The 22,009-nt window shown below is 43.1% G+C and overlaps 1 protein-coding gene across 3 annotated transcripts in view; it reads left to right on the forward strand.

Annotated features, from left to right (window-relative positions):
• ZDHHC9 (zDHHC palmitoyltransferase 9) overlaps positions 1-22,009 on the forward strand; it is an 83,235-nt gene that overhangs the window by 37,641 nt on the left and 23,585 nt on the right. The window contains exons 1-3 of one of the 3 annotated variants that reach the window (XM_077888090.1): positions 13,714-13,920; positions 14,281-14,349; positions 15,538-15,839. In XM_077888090.1, the coding sequence (XP_077744216.1) occupies positions 15,673-15,839 (167 nt within the window). In that variant the 5' untranslated portion in view covers positions 13,714-13,920; positions 14,281-14,349; positions 15,538-15,672. Of the gene's footprint in view, positions 1-13,713; positions 13,921-14,280; positions 14,350-15,537; positions 15,840-22,009 lie in introns of those variants that run through there. The other 2 variants (XM_077888091.1, XM_077888092.1) reach the window with 2 other exon arrangements.

A 22,009-nucleotide genomic window follows, 5' to 3' on the forward strand; every position in this document is an offset into this window, starting at 1 on the left:
AATGCACACCCGGGAGAAAAGATTGAGAATAAATGAGAATAGCATTTTAAGAAAATAAGTGAGGGGCAAAGAGGCTTTAGACATGTGATTACCTCTTATTTAGGAATATGAAGATATTCATCTCTTTAATAATGGGGTTATAAAAGTTGTTTCGATGAAACTTGCCAGTAGCCATTTATATTCCATTTTTCTCCATAATCATCACCATCAAAAACATTTAAATGCTTCTTTGCCCAGCAATAGTGTAGACAGTGAGTAAAAGGGACATAGTTGCCATTCTCCAGCTTGAAATCAGGATGGGACAGGTTAGGCCAATGTTCATATTCCAGCCTGCCTGGCAGAGCTTTGACTTTGTGCACATTAGGAGGAGTGGGGATTCAAAGAATCCTATTCAATTCTGTGGAATTTGTTTGCTTTGGTGCAAGATTACACTAAAAACTTAACACTCCCCTGGTTAGAGACCACCCTTGTAGAGTTTGGCTGTTTCTCCTTTCCTTTCCAAGCAGCTGATTTTTTTCCATTCCTCCCTAACACCCTTCTTCCTCCTCCCTCAAATACATTCTATGCACCATCCCCACTAATTCTACAAATAATGTTTGTATCTATGTGGGTAGATACATGCTTCTGCGTATATCTTTGATAACCTGATAATTCACTAAAATATGAAACAGTCCGTTTTACTGTGAATTCAGTTGTTATGAACCGAATTCCTCCACTCTGTTCATATGCTGAAGCCTTAACCCCCAATGTGACTGTATTGGAGATAGAGCCTATAACTAGGTAATAAAGGTTAAGTGAGGTCATAAGGGTGGAAGAGAGCCCTCACCAGGAACTGAACTGGCTGGCACCTTGATCTGGGACTTCTAGCCTCCAGAACTGTGAGAAAATCAATTTCTGTGTTTAAGCTACTCAATCTATGTATTTTGTTATGGCAGTCTTAACAGACAAATGTATCAGTATACATTCACAACCAATAAAGCTGTCATCAGATAGACACAGACTTTGTAAGGGTGAAGAGATGACTTTCTAATTTTAGAATAACAGAGATCAAATTTCCACAGATAAATATAATAACCAATGGGATGTCTATTCAACCCAGAACAGATACACACAGGGTATAGGGAAAGAAATATACCGAGTATCTCCAGGTTGGTAGATTGCCTCGTTTAGCTGATTCAGCTTAGCCTGCCTGATTCCTTCATCATTTATAAGAGGGGTTAAGAAGCACATTTTTAAAACATGCTCATGTCACCTTTTGAAAATTAGTTTCCAGCTCACCTGCTGTGCAAATTAATTCATAGATTAGAAGCAAAATGTGATAGGAGGTGTCAGTAGGATGAGGTTCATTAGTGGGAACTAAAGTCAGTTTCCTGGAGTAGCCAGGGGGAGATATACCAGAATGATGGCCCTTTACCTTGGATGGCCAGAGGTCTGGTAGACTTCCTCAAGTTCAGAAGGGCCTTACAGGTCAGGTTAAAAAAAAAAAAAAAAGGTGTATGGACGCCTGGGTGGATCAGCGTTTGAGTGTCTGCCTTTGGCTCAGGGTGTGGTCCCGGGGTCCCCGGATCTAGCCCCACATCGAGCTCCCTGAATGGAGTTTGCTTCTCCCTCTGCCTGTGTCTCTGCCTCTCTCTCTCTCTCTCTGTCTCTCATGAATAAATGAATTTTAAAAATATTTTTAAAAAAGGAGCATATCTTCATACAAGAGGCTCAGGCTGAACAAGGGACATTTCCATATCTTTGTTTTGTTTAAGCTTATGACATTTGATATTTAGGCATTGGAGAAATGAGGGAAATTTGAGGAAGTGGAGTTATTGATAAAGCATTTTTTTCATCCCAAGGGATTTGGTATTCATCATTATTGCATCCAAAATAAAACAAGGCAAAGAACTATTTATTCCTAGATAAAATGGTCTTCTCTTGTCATCTAGAACACAGAGCACTTAAATAAAGCTCCTGGTGAATCAATTATATATTATATTAAAATGTAAATAAAATTTTTTCGCTGCATTTTTTCAGACTTCCAATTATTTTTGTAAGTATTGCTTTAGGGAAGTATATGAACAGTATAGTTTAGGTCCATTTTCTTCTGCCTATTTCCATGCCATTTAAAGACAATCATATCAATAAGGAGCATATCATTGCAGATAATTTCTTTTTAGTCTTTTTCTCAGTGTGTGATTCAAAGTCTAACAGATTGCCAGGATATATATTTAATACCTCAGTTCTGAGTATAAAAAAAACATGATATTTTCATATCCATTTGTAGCTGGGTAGAAGTTTGACTTGAGATACAAATACTATAGTTTTGTGCAGTATAATGACATAAAAATTGATTAATTTTTAAAAAGATTTTATTTATATATTCATGAGAGAGAGAGAGAGAGAGAGAGAGGCAGAGACATAGGCAGAGGGAGAAGCAGGCTCCCCTCAGGGAGCCCCATATGGGACTCGATCCCTGAACTCCAGAATCACGCCCTGATTGTGAAAGCAGAGCTTAACCGCTGAGCCATCCAGGCATCCCAAAAATTGATTAATTTTTAAGCTAATAAATACACATGGAACAAAATTCCAAAGCTATGAAAGGATATACACTGAAAATTAGAGGTTTCTCTCCCACCTTTATCTCTAAGTTCTCCAGTTTTGACCTCTGAGGGCAACCACTGTTACCAGTCTCTTGTGCTTCCTTCTACAGATGTTCCATAGTGCCCTGTTTCTGGAACAGGATCTTTCCCCTTCCCTAGCAGGCTCTTAGTACCTGGCAACATGAAAATGTTGCTCTTTGAGGTCAAAATTAATATTCTGACCAATAGCATGGAACAGTGACTGCCCTTGATTCTTCTCATACCCCTCCCCTTGGAAAACATATTCCCAAAGCAGATCACCAGACATTTGTCTACACCACCTCTAACTGGACAACACTACCACAGACACATTTATCATGAATATACAACAATCAAAACACCTAATAAACCCATATATTAGATATTATTTACTTAGTGGTGTGTGGGGGAAAGTAGGTGCTTTTGGTAGGTTTTTGAACAAGGAAGGGGTTCTGTTTTTATACAAGATGGAACCTGTGAGGAATTATTCCCTCTTTTCCAGGGAGTGGAGATTTTATGAGAGAGGTAAAAGAAGAAAGAAATCTTGGCTGGAAGGTGCAGAAAAGGCATTCCAGCATGAGCTGTGGTCTGGTGCAGATCTTGGAATTGGAGTCTGGGATAACAGAAAAAAAAGAGTGTTGAATATTGATTTATAGAGAGCAGAGGGGATGAATTAGAATGGCAAGGAGAGGCAGTGAGGTGAGAGTGAGGAAATGTGGGATGAATGGCCATTTACATTTGTCTGTATTGAAGGTTTGGATAAAGACCTACGGACAGAAGTCAGTCCTCCTATCTTTACTGTGCCTCCCATGTTCCTAGCTCTGCCATTAGAACTATCATGCAGTCCAGAATATTTCTCTGACAAAGGCACCAAAGAATGGATTGTAGTGTCATTCTCCTATATTATATTCTTCTCAGAGGTTAATTCTATTTACTAAATAGCCATAACTTTCCTTAACAGCTTGTTATGGCACAATCATCCACACAATTATGTAAAAGGATTTCTCAATCTCACCACTATTGACATTTTGTGGGGTGCTGTACTGCGCACCGTAATATATTTAGCAGTGTCCCCAGCCTTGACCAAACTGATGCTGGTAGCACTCTCCCCCAGTTTAAGAATCTGAAAGGTCTAGGCATTGCCAGATGTCCTTGGAGGGCAAAATTGCTCTGGATTGAGAACCAGTAATATTAAGCCTCATGAACCTATATTCTTTTGTTCTGTAAAATCCCTTTTTAAAAATCAACATTTAAGAATATCTACTGAAATAATACATTCATGTAGATAAAAATTCAATAAAGCCAAAGGACTTATAATAAAAAGAAACTATCTCCTGCCCCACTCCTCCTCACCTGTATTCCCATCCCTGAGGTCCACCACTTTTAAGCTGTTTCTGGTTTGAGTTTTTCTAATGTTCCTGCTGTACCCACCTACCTGTTCATCCATTCATTCAAACCACATATTCACTGAGCTCCCTGTTTGCTAGGGCTGCCATAACAAAATAGCACAGCCTGGGAGGCTTAAACAGCAGAAATTGATTCTTTTTTTTTTTTTTAAAGATTTTATTTATTTATTCATGAGAGACACACAGAGAGAGGCAGAGACACAGGCAGAGGGAGAAGCAGGCTCCCCGGAGGAAACCCTATGTAGGACTCGATCCCAGGACTCTGGGATCACGCCCTGAGCCAAAGGCAGATGCTCAACCGCTGAGCCACCCAGACGTCCCCAGAAATTGATTCTTTCACAGTTCTGGACCTCTAGAGGCTGGAGGTCCAAGATAAAGATAGTGGCAGGCTTGGTTTTCTCTGAGGACCATCTGGGAAGGTTCCATTCCAGGCCTTTCTCCGTGACTTGTGGATGGCCACCCTCTTGCTGCCTCTTTATGTGATTGTCCCTCTGTATCTGTACCCCTGGTGTCTCTTCCCCTTCTTCTAAGAATACCAGTCATTCTGGACCATGCCAATGGTCTCATTTCAACTCAATCACCTCTTTATAGAACTTCTAATCTCCAAATACAGTTACATTCTGTAATATTGGGACTTGAACATATGAATTTTGAGGGGATGCAACTTAGCCCTTTTTATTTTTATTTTTTTAACTTAGCCCCTTTTAAAAAAGGTTTCTATTTATTTGAGAGAAGGAGAGGAGAGAGAGAGAGAGAGAGAGAGAGAGAGAGAGAGAATGCATAAGCAGGAGAAGGGCTAGCAGACTTCCTGCTGAATAGAGAACCCGACACAGGGCTCGATCCCAGGACCTGAGATCATGACTTGAGCCGAAGGCAGATGTTTACCTAATTGAGACACCAGGCACCTCTGCAGTTTAGCCCTTAATAAGCACCTACTATGTGCCAGTCACTGTTTCTCAGCACTAGGGATAAAGTGGTGAACAAAACACAAAAGTCTCTGCTCTTATTAAGTTCACATTCTAGTGGGGGAGAGCAACAATACACTGTAAATACATAGTTAAGATATGTAGTATGTGGGCAGCCTGGGTGGCTCAGCGGTTTAGCGCCTCCTTCAGCCCAGGGCCCAATCCTGGAGACCGGGGATCGAGTCCTATGTCAGGCTCCCCGCATGGAGCCTGCTTCTCCCTCTGCCTGTGTCTCTGCCTCTCTCTCCTTCTCCCTCTCTCTGTCTCTCTCTCTCTGTCTCTCATGAATAAATAAAATCTTTTAAAAAAGATATGTAGTATGTTAAAAGACACTGTAAAGAGATCCCTGGGTGGCGCAGCGGTTTGGCGCCTGCCTTTGACCCAGGGCGCGATCCTGGAGACCCGGGATCGAATCCCACGTCGGGCTCCCAGTGCATGGAGCCTGCTTCTCCCTCTGCCTATGTCTCTGCCTCTCTCTCTCTCTCTCTCTCTCTGTGTGTGTGTGTGTGTGACTATCATAAAAAAAAGACACTGTAAATACATAGTTAAGATATGTAGTATGTTAAAAGACACTAAGTGCTATGGGAGAAAAAGAAAGCAGAGAAAAGAGATAGGGAGATTTTGTGGGGGGGCTGCTGCAAGTTCAAATAGTGTAGCCAGGGAAAAGTTCTCTGAGAAGGGGACATTTAAGTAAGGACCTTCTGAAGGAGGTGAGAGAGCAAGTCATGCATCTATCTGGGGAAAGATCATTCTAGGTGGAAAGTGCAGCCAGTACTAAGATCGCGGACATGTTCAAGTAACAGCAAGGAGACCACTGGGGCTGGTGCAGAATGAACAAGGGGGAGTAGCAGGACATGCAGGGGTTGGGAGATGGTGAGACAAATGATTGTATAAGATCTAGTGAGCCCTTGTAATGACTTTGGCTTTTGTTCTGAGGGAGATGATGTGTTAGAAAAGTCTCCTTCTTCCCTCCTGTATGTCTCCTTTACTCTCACTCTATTGTCACATTTGCAACACTTTTGACACCAGGTGTGTGGGTTTTTTCCCCCCTATAACAAGGAATTTTCTGTCATACCAGCTGGGTGTCCTACAATTTAATTCAATTCTGACAATATCTACCTGGAGGTAGCAGTAGGTCCCACAGGTTAAGGACTCAATCCCACAAGATGGTTCCCCCCATCCCACTGCAGATGCCGGTGGCAAGTTCAGGTTGTCACCTGTGCTTCAGACTGACTCCTTATAAATCTGAGGTTCCCATGACCCTCTCCTGGGGTTTGGTTAGTTTGTTACAGCAGCTCATGGAACTCAGGGAGACACTTAACTTAGGTTGATCTAAGGTTATTAAAGGATACCCTAAAGGATACAGATGAACAGCCAGAAAGAGATGACATGTCTACATAGGGCAGGATCTGGGAGGGTCCTGAGTGTAGGAGCTCCTGTCCTTATGGAGCTGGAGTGTGTCAGCCTCCTGGCATATGGATGTGTTCACCAACCAGGAAGCTCTCCGAATCCCATACTTCTGGGACTTTTTTGGAGGTTTCATCTTGTAGGCATGATCAATCATTAACTCCATTTCCAGCTCTTCTCCCTTCTCTTGATGAAGATGGGGCTGAAAATTCCAAGCTTCTAATCATGGTTTGATCTTGCTGGTGACCAGCCCCCATCCAGTAATCATCCAAGAGCCCACTTAGAGTTGCTTCATTAGAACAAAAGATGCTTCTATCTTCCAGGAAATTACAAGGGTTTCAGGAGCCCTATGTCAGGAATCAGGGTCAAAGACCAAACATTAGAGCTAAACATGCTGTAGTACTCTTACCACTTAGGAATTTACAAGGGTTTTAGCTCTGTGCCACACATGAACTGGGGAGCAGAGACCAATATATATATTTTTCCTATTATTTCACAGATGGGAAGCCATTGGATAAGCTTTGGGTGGAAGGTCTGGGTTAATGTTTAAAAGAATCTCTCTAGGGACGCCTGGATGGTGCAGTCAGTGAAGCATCTGAATCTTGGTTTTGGCTTAGGTCATGATCTCAGGGTCCTTAGATCAAGTCCTGAGTTGGTCTGCATGCTCACACAGAGTCTGCTTGAGATTCTCTCTCTCTCTGCCCCTGTCCCTACCCCACGATCTCTCTCCCTCTCTAAAATAAATACTTAAAAAAAAAAAAAAGAATCTCTCTAGCTGCTGTGTTAATAATAGACCAAATGGGGGAAGGATAGAAATGGGGAGATCAGTAAGGGGAGTATTCCAATGATCCCTTTTCTCTAAATGATATGTGGATACTGCCCATCAGGGTTTACCAGCTCTAAACATCATCTAGTGACTTGCTGCTCTAATAGGTGGGATTTTGCTCACTTACACAGCAGCACCACTACTCTCTTCCTCCAAATACATGGCTCTTATTCACTCTCTTTAGTTCCTCTACTTAGTATACCTCTCCAGAGACAACGATTCTAATGTGTATCTTTTTGTTTGTATGTCTTCCTGGCTATCTTTCTGCCTTTATAGAAGACTTTTAAACTCTTAAAACTCTTTTTTGTTCCATCTTCTACAGATAGTATTTCTTGATTCTGCACTTTCTAAAACTGAAGTATTAGCCTTTACAGCAATTTTCCATTTCCCCTAATTTTGTCTACTCTCCAATTTCTATATGCTATTTTTTTACATTGTTTGTTAACATTTACTTTATACTTTGTAATCACAGTTAAGTTTTCTGTTATTTGCCTCTAGACTGGATCCCCCAAATTGAAAACCAATAAGGATAGTGTTTATGTTATTATGACTATATAAATATATATCTGTGTAAAGCCAAGGGATGGGCCTTGATTACATTTTCTTCTTTGTAGTTGCAATGTTACAACCTCCATTGCTTGCTCTATATAATTCCGTTCCAGTTGCCTTAATTGTTGGAAAATAGCATTTTAAACAGTTTTATATGTTCCTTGAATTTCTGATTGCCATGTATGTATGTATGTATGTATGTATGTATTTCTGCTATGGGTAGACTAAACATATGCCTTCTTTATCGTATCTCTATTTTCCAGTTTCTTTCTCATTTTGTTTATTGCTCAAAATAAATTCTATTCTCCTTAAGGCCCACTTCCTGTGTTAGTTTGGACCATTTCTTCATGTTTGACCCATGGGCTTCTTGTACAGCTTTTGTTTTCCCTGGGATTTCTTTACTGCTCCTTTTGGATTTATTTCTTGCATTCTGTGCCTTTATTGTATCCTTAATTTTCCTAGCTCTTAATCATATCATCGCTTTTGCTGATTGCCCTTTTTCCTGGAGTCCTCCTATGTTCTGTATGGCATTTTTCCTGAGCTGATCAGCTCCCAAATCAGCCTTAGTTCTGTGTATTCTGTCAACACCTTTCCCTTCATTTTTTACATATATTGTCATCTGATGCCGCTTTTCTTTGGTATGTGCTTATACCTTTTAAATCCCTTCACTATAATTCTAATGGTGTCTTAGGAGGGAGAGCAGATAAATGCATGTGGTCATTCTGACATATTGAACAAATACAGAGCCTTATTAAAATACCTTTTTAAATCTTAATTTTTAAGTTCTAAAATTATGTTTCTCGTAATTAATTCAGACATTAAAGTGTATAAAATAAAACTTAAAAGTTTGTTCACCACTCTCACTCCCCAGAAGTGACTAATGTTTAGTAAATATCCTTCCATACTTTAAAAATATGCATATACAAAATCATATACATATACACAAGATAAATTCTTTTGTTTGATAGAAGTTGGATTTTATAAACATTTAGATAATGGGTTTTTAAACTTAATATATTAGGCATATTTGCGTATCAGCACATAGATACTTAATTCTTTTAATTTTAATTTTTTTGAGTGGGGGAGGAGTAGGAGGATAGAGAGAATCTCATGGTTAGCATGGCACCCTATGTGGCGCTCGATCCCACTACCCTGAGGTCATGGCCTGAGCCGAAATCAAGAGTCAGATACTTAACTGACTGAGCCACTCAGGTGCCCCGATACTTAGATTTTATTTTATTTTTATTTTTTCAATACTTAGATTTTAATGTATAATTTGATTAAAATATATACACATACAGCAAGGCAATGGTCTGTTCTTTTCTGTATATATGCTATATCTCATTATTTTTAATAGCTGCATAGTACTGCTATACAATAAAGAATTTTTTGTTTGCTAACTTTTGCAATTACAAGCAATGCTATAGTAAACATTTGGAACATATATCTTTGGACTTTGGCACTAGTATTTCTTTTTTAAGATTTTTTATTTATTTGAGAGAGAGAGAGAATGAGAGAGAGAGAATGAGTGGGGGTTGGTGAGCAGGAGAGGGAGAAGCAGACTTCCCCACCAAGCAGGGAGCCTGACATGGGGCTTGATCCCAGGACACTGAGATTATGACTTGAACTGAAGGCAGGTGTTTAACTGACTGAGCCGCCCAGGCACCCCTGTGTTATTTCTGTCTCTCTTTTAAAAAATATTTTATTTATTTATTTATGAGAGACACACACAGAGAGAGGCAGAGACACAGGCAGAGGAAGAAGCAGGCTCCCTGCAGGGAGCCAGATGTGGGACTCGATCCCGGGACTCCAGGATTATGCCCTGAGCCAAAGGCAGACGCTCAACCACTGAGGCACCCAGGCGTCCCCCCTGTGTTATTTCTTGATAGAAGTACGTTTGTTAGGTCAATGGCTATGAAATGTAAAAACATTGATACTCCTAAATAGCCCTACTGAAAAAAATAGCTAATTTACTCTTCTACTAACAGTATTTGAGAGGGTACAAACTTTTGAGGCAAGCTTTCCTTAAAAGGTTGGAGGCTCTGCTGTGCATAGTTGAGAACTGGACTCTGCACTGTTTTTTATTTATATTTAATGACTTCACATGAGCTGTTCTTTTCTGTCTTTGAATATTTCAAGTTCCTTAGAGCCTGGGATCATGTCATATACTTCTTTGGTATTTCCTATAGTGCTTAGTATAGGCTGGGAGGACTGTGGGTGCTCAGTACATACTTAATGATTGACTGATAAGCCAGTTTATATTTTGGGCTACACAATCCCTCGAGGTCAGCTCCTGGAATGATAAGGCTGGGCAGAGTCAGAGACCAGGGTTGTGCCGGGTCAGTATCAGATGCTCTCACCTAGATATCAAGTTTAGATATCTAAGGAACCTAGATAGGAACCTAGGAACCTAGGTTAGTCTTAAAGCACCTAGCTTAGTTCCTGGCTCTTATGAGTTCTTAATAAGTGGTCTTTCTTGGTGCGAGAGTAGTCTTAGGGCTAGTGTTGAGGGTTCAAGCATAGCACCTAAAACCATTCAGGCTGGAGTCAGAAATCCACAGTTCAGAGATGAAACAAAATTGAGAACCAGCAGGAGCAGACAGGTATCAGTGATAGAAACAGAGGCTCGGTTTGAGTTCAGTTGCATTGTAATATCACCCTCCCTGCCACTCCAGGCATTTTCTGGGGATGAGGGCTTTCTGTATGTTTGGCTTTCATGCAGTGGTATCTTCCAGGTGTTTTTCAGTGTCTGACAGGAGCCGACAATCCCAGCACAGTGCTATGAATACAGGAAGTATGTAATGAAAGAGATTCCATTGATCACTCACCTGTTGAAATGGATATGATGGCAATGTTGAGGATTCACTTGAGACAATGGTGCTATAGAGCAGCCATTAGGCCAGAACAAGATTACTGCCCAAGCTTTTCCTAATCAGGGACTAGGGTGCCCCTGGGATTGGGAAACCAAGAGGTCAGGCAGATAAGGATTAACTTCAGTGACAAATTTAGAGGCTCTGAAAATATGAGGGTACATGGATGACACAGGTTCAACAAAGTGAAGAATGGGTTTCCTTCTTCTGACCTTTCTACCCTTAGTCAGCAGTGTAGATAAAGGAGGGAGATGGGGTGTAGTTGCATATAGTAAAGCAGTTACATATAGTCATCATCATAACATATAGTGTTGATTGTGTTTCTCCTATGTGCCAGACGTTTCTTGCATATTATCTCTAATCTCCTTTATAATTCCATGAAATAGGTATTAGCTCTATTTTACAGAAGTTTATATAAGCTACTAAGAGCCAAAATTTGAATCCAGGTCTATTTGGCCATAAAGCTTTTGTGCCTTCTGCTATACACACCATTCTGCCTCTTCTATGTCAGTGATAGCAGCCCAGGCCTCAGGGAAATAGCTGCTGCCTAAGAGCTAGTTGGTTATTTGTGGGCAGAGTGTCTCATGGTTCTTTCTTTTACTCATCAATTCATGGTACAAATATATATTAATTTATAGCCAAAGAGTTGGGAAAGGAGTGCAGGTCAGGTAGGTGGAGTGGGAAGGGACACAAGGGTGGGGAGGAGGGTTGGAACTTGAGAAGATGGAGCAAACGAAAAGGGTCATCATGAGCTAGAATGCAGGATGAAGGCTGATTTGGGGGGGTCTGTTCTTACATGCAGTGCTAAATGGGTCTTTGGGTGTTTGCAGAAGAAACACCTGGAGCAAAACTAACAGGCAAGCTGCAGCCCACTGGCAGCACTCAGGCCAGCATTTTATCCCTACACATCCACAAACACATACTATCATGGGAGCCATAAATATGGAGACAGATATCTTTAAAGAGGCATACCAAAATGTATAGTATACCACACAACGGAAGGTGATTGCAGTGGTGTTTCTAGTGCTCATCATGTGACTGTAACTCTCCTTGAAGGGAACCAGTGCTCATTTGGATACATAAAGTCTGGGAGGTTTGTTGGGAAGAGAAGAGAAAAAAGAAACCATCTCATTTTATAGTCACAATTTACTTGTGTGTGTGCGTTAAGACTTTCAGGGTTATATAAACTGATGTAAGTACATAGAAGGAAGTGCTATGGAATATTTGTTCATATAAATCTTCCTCATGTTTCTTTTAGTGGTAAACACAAGCAATAACAGATAATAATAAAACAAGCCTGACCTACATAGCCACTTAATCCCGGAGGGATGTGACCCATACCAGGGAGGGGCAGGGCCCAGAAATGTGTTGCTGTGACACATTGATTCCAGGACTCCCTGGGCTTCACCTACATCTGAGATATGGACAAAGTATGTTTGGAAGCTGCAGAGATTTATCTTTGACTGGGATGGCAGCTGGGACAAACATGCTATTCCTAAGGGCATCTTGTGTACACTAGCTGAGGAATCCAGGGGTCTTATGGAGCCAAGGGAAGTTCTTCTCTGTTCCATACCAAGTGTATGCAATACCAGCACCCTCCAGGATTCAAAGAGGGTAGAATTGGAGACAATGATACTACCAATCATACAGGTTATAGGGAATAAAGCAATGATTATAATCAGTATGAGTGCTAAGGAACAATAGAAGCTTTATAAAGACATACTTTACCCTAAAATTAATTATAACACATCTCTCTCATAAGAGAATTACCTAGTGATTTTTCAATCCTTTTAAATTTTTGATTGAAGGGTGGTGCCATGAAAGTGTCAAATGTAATTATCATTACATAGTTTTTTTCTTCATATCATGTGGGACCCAAATACTATAAAGGAGAAATAGTTTCTGACCATGTATGTGGTCCTTCAACTAACACACACAAAAATTGTCTTGGGAAGAGCTTTGGCAGTCTCCTGCATATTAATTGCAAATATTCTCACTCTAGAGAAACTTTATTCAAGCTCAGGAAAATGGCTGGCAACCTAGGCACTGTCCCCAGCAGTGTGACGGGTAAGGAGAGGCCACTTTCAGCCCTTTCTCATATTTCCCCTTATATTTGGAAGTAAGGAACTATACTAGTAGAAGCAGATATGGTATCTTTTAAAGTCCGCTGTATAATAGTGATGCCCTGGTTCTCAACAGTTTTTCCCACACCCACCTCGAACTTCCAAAGGATGAGGCTCACTGGGATCAGCAGTGGCTCATTGTGGCTGTAGCTGCAGAAGGGAGAGGCCGAAGGAAAGAATCAATGTGGTTGGTGGGTGGGGATTCTGCCTTGTATCCCCGCCCCCCTCCAGTTATCTAAAGCTCTCCAAAGCGAACAGTAATTTGCAACCTTCTTGGCAATCTTACCTCATTACCGAACTGGAAGAATTTAAGTCCTGTCAGTAGAGTTTCTGTAACTTCATCACCATCAATTATTTGTTTTCAGTGCTGCAAAATGATTGCATGTTCCTGGGGACAGTTCTCCCTTTCAAGTTCCTTTTTATGTTTGTTTGTTTTGTTCCGGAAACCTTAGAGATGCAGGCCAGGGTGACTGGGACAGAGGTGAGGTCCCTAAACTACTGAATGGGACTTGGGAGGCAGAGGACTTGTTTTTATGCTGATAAAGAGTAAAATCGCAAGTTGATTTCATGCACGTAGGGCCAAAGGGGCCCAGGGCGGACCTAGTATGGGGTGAGCACCCGGATCTATGAGCCAGTGTTGCTTCAGTGTCTCACCGTGTGTGTGTGGCGGGGGGAGGTTGGTAGCCCATCCCTCCTTGTCCCATCTGCACTACCCTTAACCTCCGTCTCTGTGTAACTCTAACAGTAGAAAGCGACGCTTCTCACATTGGCGCTCGGACCCCAAAGGGAGGCTGGCAGTGGCTTGGCAGGTGGGCACGAAGCCGGGAGATGGGTGGGGGAGTGGGGCGGAGGCAGCGTCGAGTGGCATTCGGGATAGCCAATGGTAGTTTGGGGCAGGGGTGGCAGGGGCGGAGGCGCTGAGGCCGAGCAGCCAATGGCGGGCGAGCAACTACTGGAACGACCTGGTGACGTGAGGAGCGTTCCATTCGGCCAGCGGTGGGCGGTTGCCACAGCTGGTTTAGGGCCCCGACCATTGGGGCCCCTTGTCAGGAGGAGGCAGCCTCCGGGCTGGGAAGGAGAAGTCGCTGCCACCTCTGGCAGCTGACGTGGTCCCCTGGGACGGTCCACTTCCTGCCCTCAGTCCCGGCCGAGTTCGGTCTCCCGGGTTCAGGTAACGAGGGGTGGGGGTTGGGGTCTCCTGGGCTCGGCCGCATGGTGGGCTGCCAGCCCCTTCGCTGCTCTGGGCCGTGCGGACGTCGGCAGCTGCCCTTCTCATCTGGGCAGCCGCCGAGCCCCTGGCCGCGGGTGACTACACGTGGCGGGGCGTGTGTGAGTGTGTACGAGCGTGTGGAGGTGGCGCGCGTCCCAACCTGCCTGGGGCGGTGGTCCGCTGCGTGGCGGAGGCAGGGCTGGCCTCCCGAGGCCGCGCCCGCCGCCCGCCGCCCGCCGCCCGCCCCGGACTCGGGCCTCCGGTTCCCGGCTGGTGGGCCGGTCGCTGGCTCTCGACGGATTTTGATCTTTGTTCTCCCAGGGCCCGGCTCCCCTTCCTGGTCTCTCTTCCCCCGCTGGGCCGGTTTATCTGGAGGAGATTGTTTTCCAGGTTAGTTTTACACAAAGGAAGTGTTCTCTGCACCTCTGGTGCTCCCTCCCCTTGGCCAAGCCTTCTTGCTTTCTCATTTCCCTGCTCATCTCCTGGTCTCTATTTGGACCCTTGCCCTCTCCAGCCCGGAATGATTTTGGGTTGGTTGTTTCTCATCAGTCAGGCAGTCTGCAGGCTTCCACCTCATTCTTGCCAGCGTGGGGCATGTGGTGTCAGTAAATAGAGGCCACAGCACCACACCTGAGAGGAGAAGGTGGGCAGTGGCTGAAAAAGGCTGGGCCGGGGGCGTTCAGGATGCCGAGTAGGGATGGCACTTATGAAATGTCCCAGAAAGCAAGCACCTTTATGACTTTTCTTAGCTGCTGCCATGTCCACTCCACCACCCCCACCCCCACCCCTAACCATTCCAGAACCTCTCCTGCTTAAGTCAGCCTTTCACCTATGGGTCTGTGATGTGGTTTCATTAAGATTCCCACAAATGTTAGGCTAGACTGTCAAGATTGATTCATTTCCCGGACTCAGGAAGTTACAGAGGGTTTGATTAGGGGAAATCTGTTTTGAGTAAATACAACCTGGATATGTGTACAGAGTGTCCAGAACCTCCTAGCCCTGCCAGAGGGTGATTTGTTCCCGGGTGTGATTCATATTTGAGTGGCTAATTGAAGAAAGAAGGTGAAGTGGAGGAGGGGAGGGAATAGCTCCTTAGGGACACAAACTCTACTATTGTTTTTAGAGTCCTCTTACTGATGATTATAGAACAGTGGTATAGTGGAAAGTGCCCTGAACTGGAAGTCAGCAGACGTATTTTCTTGGCTTAGCTTTGCAGCTGTGTGACCCTGGACAAGTTACTTCCTCTCTTTGGTCTTAACTTTACTCACTTCCAAAATAAAGTAATTGGGGTTATCACCCATAAAATCCCTTCTAGTTCCAAAGTTCTATGATGATCAAATCATCAGTATTATATTGGAAGCCTAGGGATTTATTTAAGAAGGTATGCTAGCCCCCCTCTTTTTTTTGAGGACCTTTAACCTTTTCTCCTTTGCTAACACAGATTAGAAATAAACTTTTCCCACTTCCCTACCCCTACCCCTTCAGGCAGTGCTCATCTTTCCACCTCTGGGAAAGGAGGATTGAACTGCATTTTCTTGTTCCTGCCTCATTTTTTTTACCTTTTGTGCTTTTTCTTAGGCCTAGAAATTGGACTTTTGATGATGTTTGACCCTGCGGCAGCAATAGCAGGCATCGTGATTTCAAACCTGGGCTCAGCTTCTGTTTCTTCCCTCTTGTAATCACAAAGCCCATTTTGGACCAGGAATTCCAGTCATGTCTGTGATGGTGGTGAGAAAGAAGGTGACACGGAAATGGGAGAAGCTCCCAGGCAGGAACACCTTCTGCTGTGATGGGCGAGTCATGATGGCCCGGCAAAAGGGCATCTTCTATTTGACCCTCTTCCTCATCCTGGGGACATGTACACTCTTCTTCGCCTTCGAGTGAGTTTCCATTGAATAGAGTTGCCTGATTATGGTTACTTTGGGTCTAGGGGAAGAACTCTCTTTCTGAGAAGTTTGTGGATGGTCCTTGGATGGCACTATCCTCTTGAGCAATGTCCTTAGATCATGCTGACTGAATTCATTTCTTTGTGCTTATAGCAGAGTCCATGCTTCCTAAAAAGGCCAAGACCTTTGACCCCAATTTTATAGCACTGATTTGGGACTATCCCTGGCACATTTGGGAAAAAAGGAATTTCTTTGTTATTAGCCTCTCCTTTTCAGTGGTCTCCTTAGGCACTTAGTGACAGAATCCCTCTTCCCCACCCCATCTGGGCCTAAGGGTAGCCCTCATGGTCATTACTCTGTACCACAAAACTCACCTATTCTGTTACTCTGGGTCCTATTTCCTTAGGGCTCAGCTCTCTGCTAGCTATTAAATTGAAAAGCTAATTACTGGGGACCTGCAGACCAGTTTCAGCCTCAAATGTGCTACAAACTCGCTGAATGTGTGGCACATATGTGCTTATTAAATGTGAGTTTCACTCAAGATCACTCAACATAAACAACTCCGTATTCTCTGTGAGCCTGATACCAGCCTTGGAGTTATTTTTTTTTCTGTGATGTAATAGCTAGTACTAGAGTCACTGTTTGAATCCTGTATAGGTCACTGCTCTAGGGAGGTGGCCAGTTGGATTCTAGGGTACTATGGCATGACTACTGGGTGTGCTGAGAATGCTATATACTTGAGGGATGGGAGCAATGCTAATTTTGAGATTATTATGAGAGCCCCGGGGAGCCAAGAGGTGTGTGTACAGACTGTAAGCCACACCTGGTATGAGCCTGCTATAGTTCATATACTAGAGTGACCTGGAAATGGAGCTCCCATGCTGGGGCGTGGCCATGAGAGGGAGGAGGGGGCTCCTCAGCCAGCCTTTGTGGGTAATTAAAATGAGCTTTGCTCTCCTGGAGCTCATTTTTGCCCTTCTTCTGTGAGGGCTCCAGGCCTTCCCGGTGCATCAAGAGTGATTTTTTAAGGCTGCTTTGCCAGACTTTTTGATGGTTGCAGCTGGCTTGGATAACAGCAGGGGGAGGGGGGCAGTTTATAACAGGGCTAGGAAAGGAAGGTCAGAGAGGATCTTTGTCAAAGGCACTTTTGCTGCTGCTGTTGCTGCCGACTTTGTGAAGTATTTGGCAAAGTCAGGTTGGTGATGGCTTCTTAGTTGCTTCCCAGTCTGAGGTTTATGGTGGAGTGTGTGTGTGTGTGTCTGTGTGTGTACTTGTGTGTGGTCCATGTGAGAGCATGTGCAGTCAGGCAGGCATATGTGTACTGTTAAAAAAAATGTTTCCCCTGTCACTCTTCAAGGTTTTTTTTCTTTATTCCTGCCTTGCTTCTTTTTGAAGTGCAGAGCCGAACTCTACTCTCTGTCATTCTCCCTCTCTTTCAGTCTTTCCCCTGCTGAAACACTAGCTCTTTTTGCCACCACACCCTTCCATCCTAGAGTTAAATTTTTGTGGTTGGAACCATTTAAAACAGAGATGAGATTTGTTTCCAGGCCCTGAGTGATCTGGTAATTCTGGGCCCAGGCAACCTCTGGTTTGGCTGTCCAGGGGAATTTGAAATTTGGAGCTGTTTGGCATTTGGCCCTCTTTGTATCTGGGAGCCAGACAGAGTCTGATTCGGATCTGTCCCACTTGGGCCCCAAAGGCCTCTGAGCAAAACTGCCTGTGGGATGAAGCTTATAATTAGCCAAGTTACTGTTTGACGGAGGCAGGTTGAATTTTCTACTAAAATGACTTTCCCCCCCAAGTTACTTCTTGTGCTTTGCCCTCAGATATGAGGGGTGAGGTTGTTTGTGAACTGCCATGAGTTCCAGCTGTCTGTGTGATAGAGCAATTTTTTAAAAAAAGATTTTATTTCTTTATTTATTTGAGAGAGAGAGAGAGAGAGAAAGCTGGGTGAAGAGCAGAGCAAGAGGGACAAGCTGACTCTATGCTGAGTGTGAAGCCCAACACAGGGCTTGATCCCATAGCCCTGAGATCATGACCTGAGTCAATCAATCAATCAATCAAGAGTCCAGTGCTTAATCAACAGAGCCACTCAGATAGAATAATTATGTTTGAGGGTAGGGCTGGGGGAAGGAGAATGGAGAGGGGAAGAAAGAAGGAAGTTAACAGGTTAGCGAATGAGTGGAATGGGAAAGCATAAATCTAACCAAAGGAGAGAGGACCCTGGCGATAAATCCTTTTTATTGAGGGTAGTGAAATCTGTTTGTGCACATGCGTGTGTGTTTGTATGTGTGCGCATATGTGTTTGCCTGGGTCTGTCATATATAGACACACAGAGACTCTAGGTGGTGGCTGCCTTATGACTAGCCAGTGACAAGCTGTACAAAGGACAGCAGCATGCCTCTGAAGCATGAAATCTCTTTCTGGTCGACCTTTTCCTTTGGAGTATAATTCACTACCAACCACACAGTGTGGGGGTAGGACTTGGGGGGCAGAATGTGGGCCCCTTGGTTAGTATTAAAGCTTAGGAAGACGTCAGGAAATCAGCTGATCTAATCTCCTGTCTTTAGGCAGGTGATGGCATCTGAACCACCAGTGACAGAGGGCTGTCTGTTTTCATCCTCAAATTGTCTAGGGGTGTGGATTGCACATCCTCTGACTGCTGCACTTTTGCCTTGGGGAAGTCGAGATCTTGCTGCACATCTGGACCTGCATTTCCATAATAGGGTCTTGCCTGCAGCAGGTGCTTAGGAACAAGTGCAAGTTGATTTATAGCTGCCCACGGCACAGCCCTGGGTCAGCCAGATGGCTTGAGGAATCTGGTCAGGCACGCGGGCACCCCTTGATGAAAACATGCAATGTTAGTAGTGCCAGTGGTATCTTTTTGTTTTTGGATTTTGCCTTCACACGTTTCGACTTCTCAGAGGAGGGACCTATAATTTTGAGTGGACAGAGAGTAGGTTGAATACATAAAATGAGAAAAGTTTGTCTCTTTAGGAGCTAGTTAGCTCTGTATTGTTATAAGTGTTTCCAAAGATACTGGGTGGCCATCTCTCAGGGCTGCTGTCACAAAGTGAATTCTTGCTGGGAATGGGAAATTGGACTAGATTATCACTAAGCCTCATGCACCCCTGAGAGTCTGAAATTCTGTATAACCATTATGTTTGTCTGGAAGATTCAAATACACACCCTGAAAAGGGAAGGATAGATTACCAGTAGATAGCTGTATTTAAATATATTCCATATTTAAATGTAATTATATCTATGGTAAATGTATTGACTTTAAAAGCAACATGAAAATTATGCAGTGCTTTAAAAAAAGATTTCCTAAAAACATAAATAAAAATAAAAGAGGATTTTCTAATTTATTTTTAGGGTGAGGTATTTAGATGTGAGTGCGTGTGCCAGTTTCAGCTTTGACCACATGAACCATTCTCAGTCTTTTCTGCCCAAACCCTGTCTAGCTTGCATGAACACGTTGCCACTAGCTTGGCTGGTAATGTCAGGACATTCTAGTGGAATGACGCTGACAACTGTGAGATGTCCAGCTACTCAAAGACTATTGTGGTATTTGGTCAAAGTCAACTTCCTGATAAAGCTTGGAGGAAGGAACACATTCACTGTCTTCTAGAGTTGGCTTCCTAGCTGTTTCTTTTAATTTTATGACCAGATTACTGGTGGGGTCAAGGTACCCAGACTTTTCTTGTGGCAAGGATGACTGTGTGACTCTTGACCCCCTCTTGACACAAAAGCAGTTTGTGTCAATGATCAGTGCTTATGCCTCCTTGTGCTGTGTGTAGAGGAAATTGTATCAAGGTACTATCAGACCTTGTTGGACTGACCTTCACAGGTGCTTTTGATGTGCAGAGGAGTCATTGAATTGGATAAACTGAAAAAAGCCTGGTAGTGCTGCCTAGTAATTGACCCACTCCTAGCCTATCCAAATTCTACCTCTGTTTCAAGTCCCTTCTTGAGTCTTCCTTCATGAAACCTTTCCAGTAACTTCTGCATTTGTAAGACTAGTTGTACATACTGCTCATTTAACACATCATCATAGGACAGTTCTTAGATTTCTAAGTTCTATGATAATTACACTTTGAGCTCTTTCAATGTCAGGGACTATCTTTTATGTCTATGTAGCCCCAATAGTGCCCTCTACCAGACCTAACAGAGTAGGTAGTCAATAAATGTAACTGAATTCATACATTCTGGATACACTTAAAATATAACAATCTTGACTCACAGAATCATAGAATGGTAGAACTAGAAGGGGCCTTGGAGACTATCTCCATCCTTGTGCAGGTGAGGAAACTAGGCCCACAGAAGAGAGGTCCCTTTATCAGATTAGTCAGCCAGCCAATGCCTCTGTATGACACTGCTTTTCATCTCATTATTACCTTTTGGGTGTGAAATCCTGAAGACATTTAGATTTATTAAAGCGAACATAGTGCCAAATGCTAGACCAGCATATTCTGGGTTCTTTCTAGCTAGTGATTGTGTTTCCTAGTGGCATCTAGGTTATTTGGGCCTCCCCAGCTCATGCTCCTAGGAAATGAAGGCATCTTTGTAGAAAACTAATAGCATTCTGGCATGGCATTCTGGTAGCCTTGCAGGAACAGAGAAGCCCATCTTTAAGTGTGAACCTAGAAAGGAAGCTTTGTGACTTAGGACAGATCATCACCTCTGTGGCTACTCATAGTCCCTGCTGCCCCAATGAGGATGGCTTGGAGAAAAATTAAGCAGTGTGTGTTCCCTACCTCATTACCATGCAGGTGATCCTAATCCTGATGAGAAGAGCACCATATCCCTGCAGATATGTGGGAGAGAAAAGGCAATCTGACAACACAAAGTTACCAGGTTTAAAGAAACACAGTTATGTAGACCAAAGCCAAACTGACACAGCAGAATGTTTGTGTCTGTAGTACCAAGGTCCAGGTTCCTGAAGTTACTTAGATGAGACTGGGAAGAGGAAAAAGTGACTTTATTATGATCTCTAACCAAGAAAACATTCTCTGGAAAATTTTTCTGTGGAGATTCTGTCTTGTACTTTACCTAGCTCAAGATTCTGTGTATGACTTGGCTAACCAAAGGCAGTTTTAGAAAGTCACAGTTGCCTCTCTGATATCAATCTGTTATAGTGTGTAGCTAAGTTCAACTTCCTGATAAAGCACGTTCCCTGGAGAAGGGTTGGGTTATGTCTTCTGAACAGTATGCTTTCCTTCCTTTGCAGTTCTGTCATTCAGAATTTATCTATATATTTTCAGCCTCTACTACCTTTTGTGGTAATGAGTTTCACACTGTCAGTCTCTATTGAATGCATCTCCCATCTTTTTTAAAAAAAATTATTTATTTACTTTAGAGAAAGAGAGGATATAAGTGGGAGAGGCAGAGGGTGAGAGAGAGAGAGTCTCAAGCAGACTCTATGCTGAGCATGGAGCCTCATGTGGGGCTCGATCCCAGGACCCTGAGATACTGACCTGAGCTGAAATCCAAGAGTTGAAGGCTTAATGGACTGTGCCACCCAGGCACCCCTTCCATCTTTTGAGAACGAGTCTTAATTTAGTATAGTGATCTATTTTGGGAAAAGTGAGCCCAAAGAACAGGGATGTCCCCCAGCATGCTGACATCAGTTGAGATGTTTATCGAGGGAGAGAAGAGACTTCCTAAATCTTCTTCCTCATAGATGCCTGAGCTGGTATTGTGTTTAAGAACAAAAGAGACACCTTATGCCTTTTGCAATAGCAAGAAGCTAGTGAATTCAGGATAATTAGGGGGATATTTCTGGAATGGAGCAATGAGAACGCAAGAACCTTATGATGATGATTAGATAAGGCCAGTTAATGGAAGGCCTTAGAATACTGGCTTGTGGGGTTTGGGGATTCATATAATAAGCAGCAGGGATTTGTTCTAAGTTTTTGAGCAGGAGTACATTATAACTGAAATTTGTTATTTGATATACTTGAAATTTGTTGTTTTTGTTATAATTGAAAGTGAAATTTGCTATTATCACTGTGATTTAGCAACTACCTAACAAGTTTGCCTAGATAGAGATTTTGGCCCTCCTCAGTGAGAGGATGGCTCATTGCCTCAGAATTGAAAATGTCCCTGTTTGGTTAATTTTCCCCATTACTACTGGAGCAAAATAGGCTTATGCATCTTCCTCT

The sequence above is a fragment of the Canis aureus genome, chromosome X (genome assembly GCF_053574225.1).
Source record: "Canis aureus isolate CA01 chromosome X, VMU_Caureus_v.1.0, whole genome shotgun sequence".
NCBI lineage: Eukaryota > Metazoa > Chordata > Mammalia > Carnivora > Canidae > Canis > Canis aureus.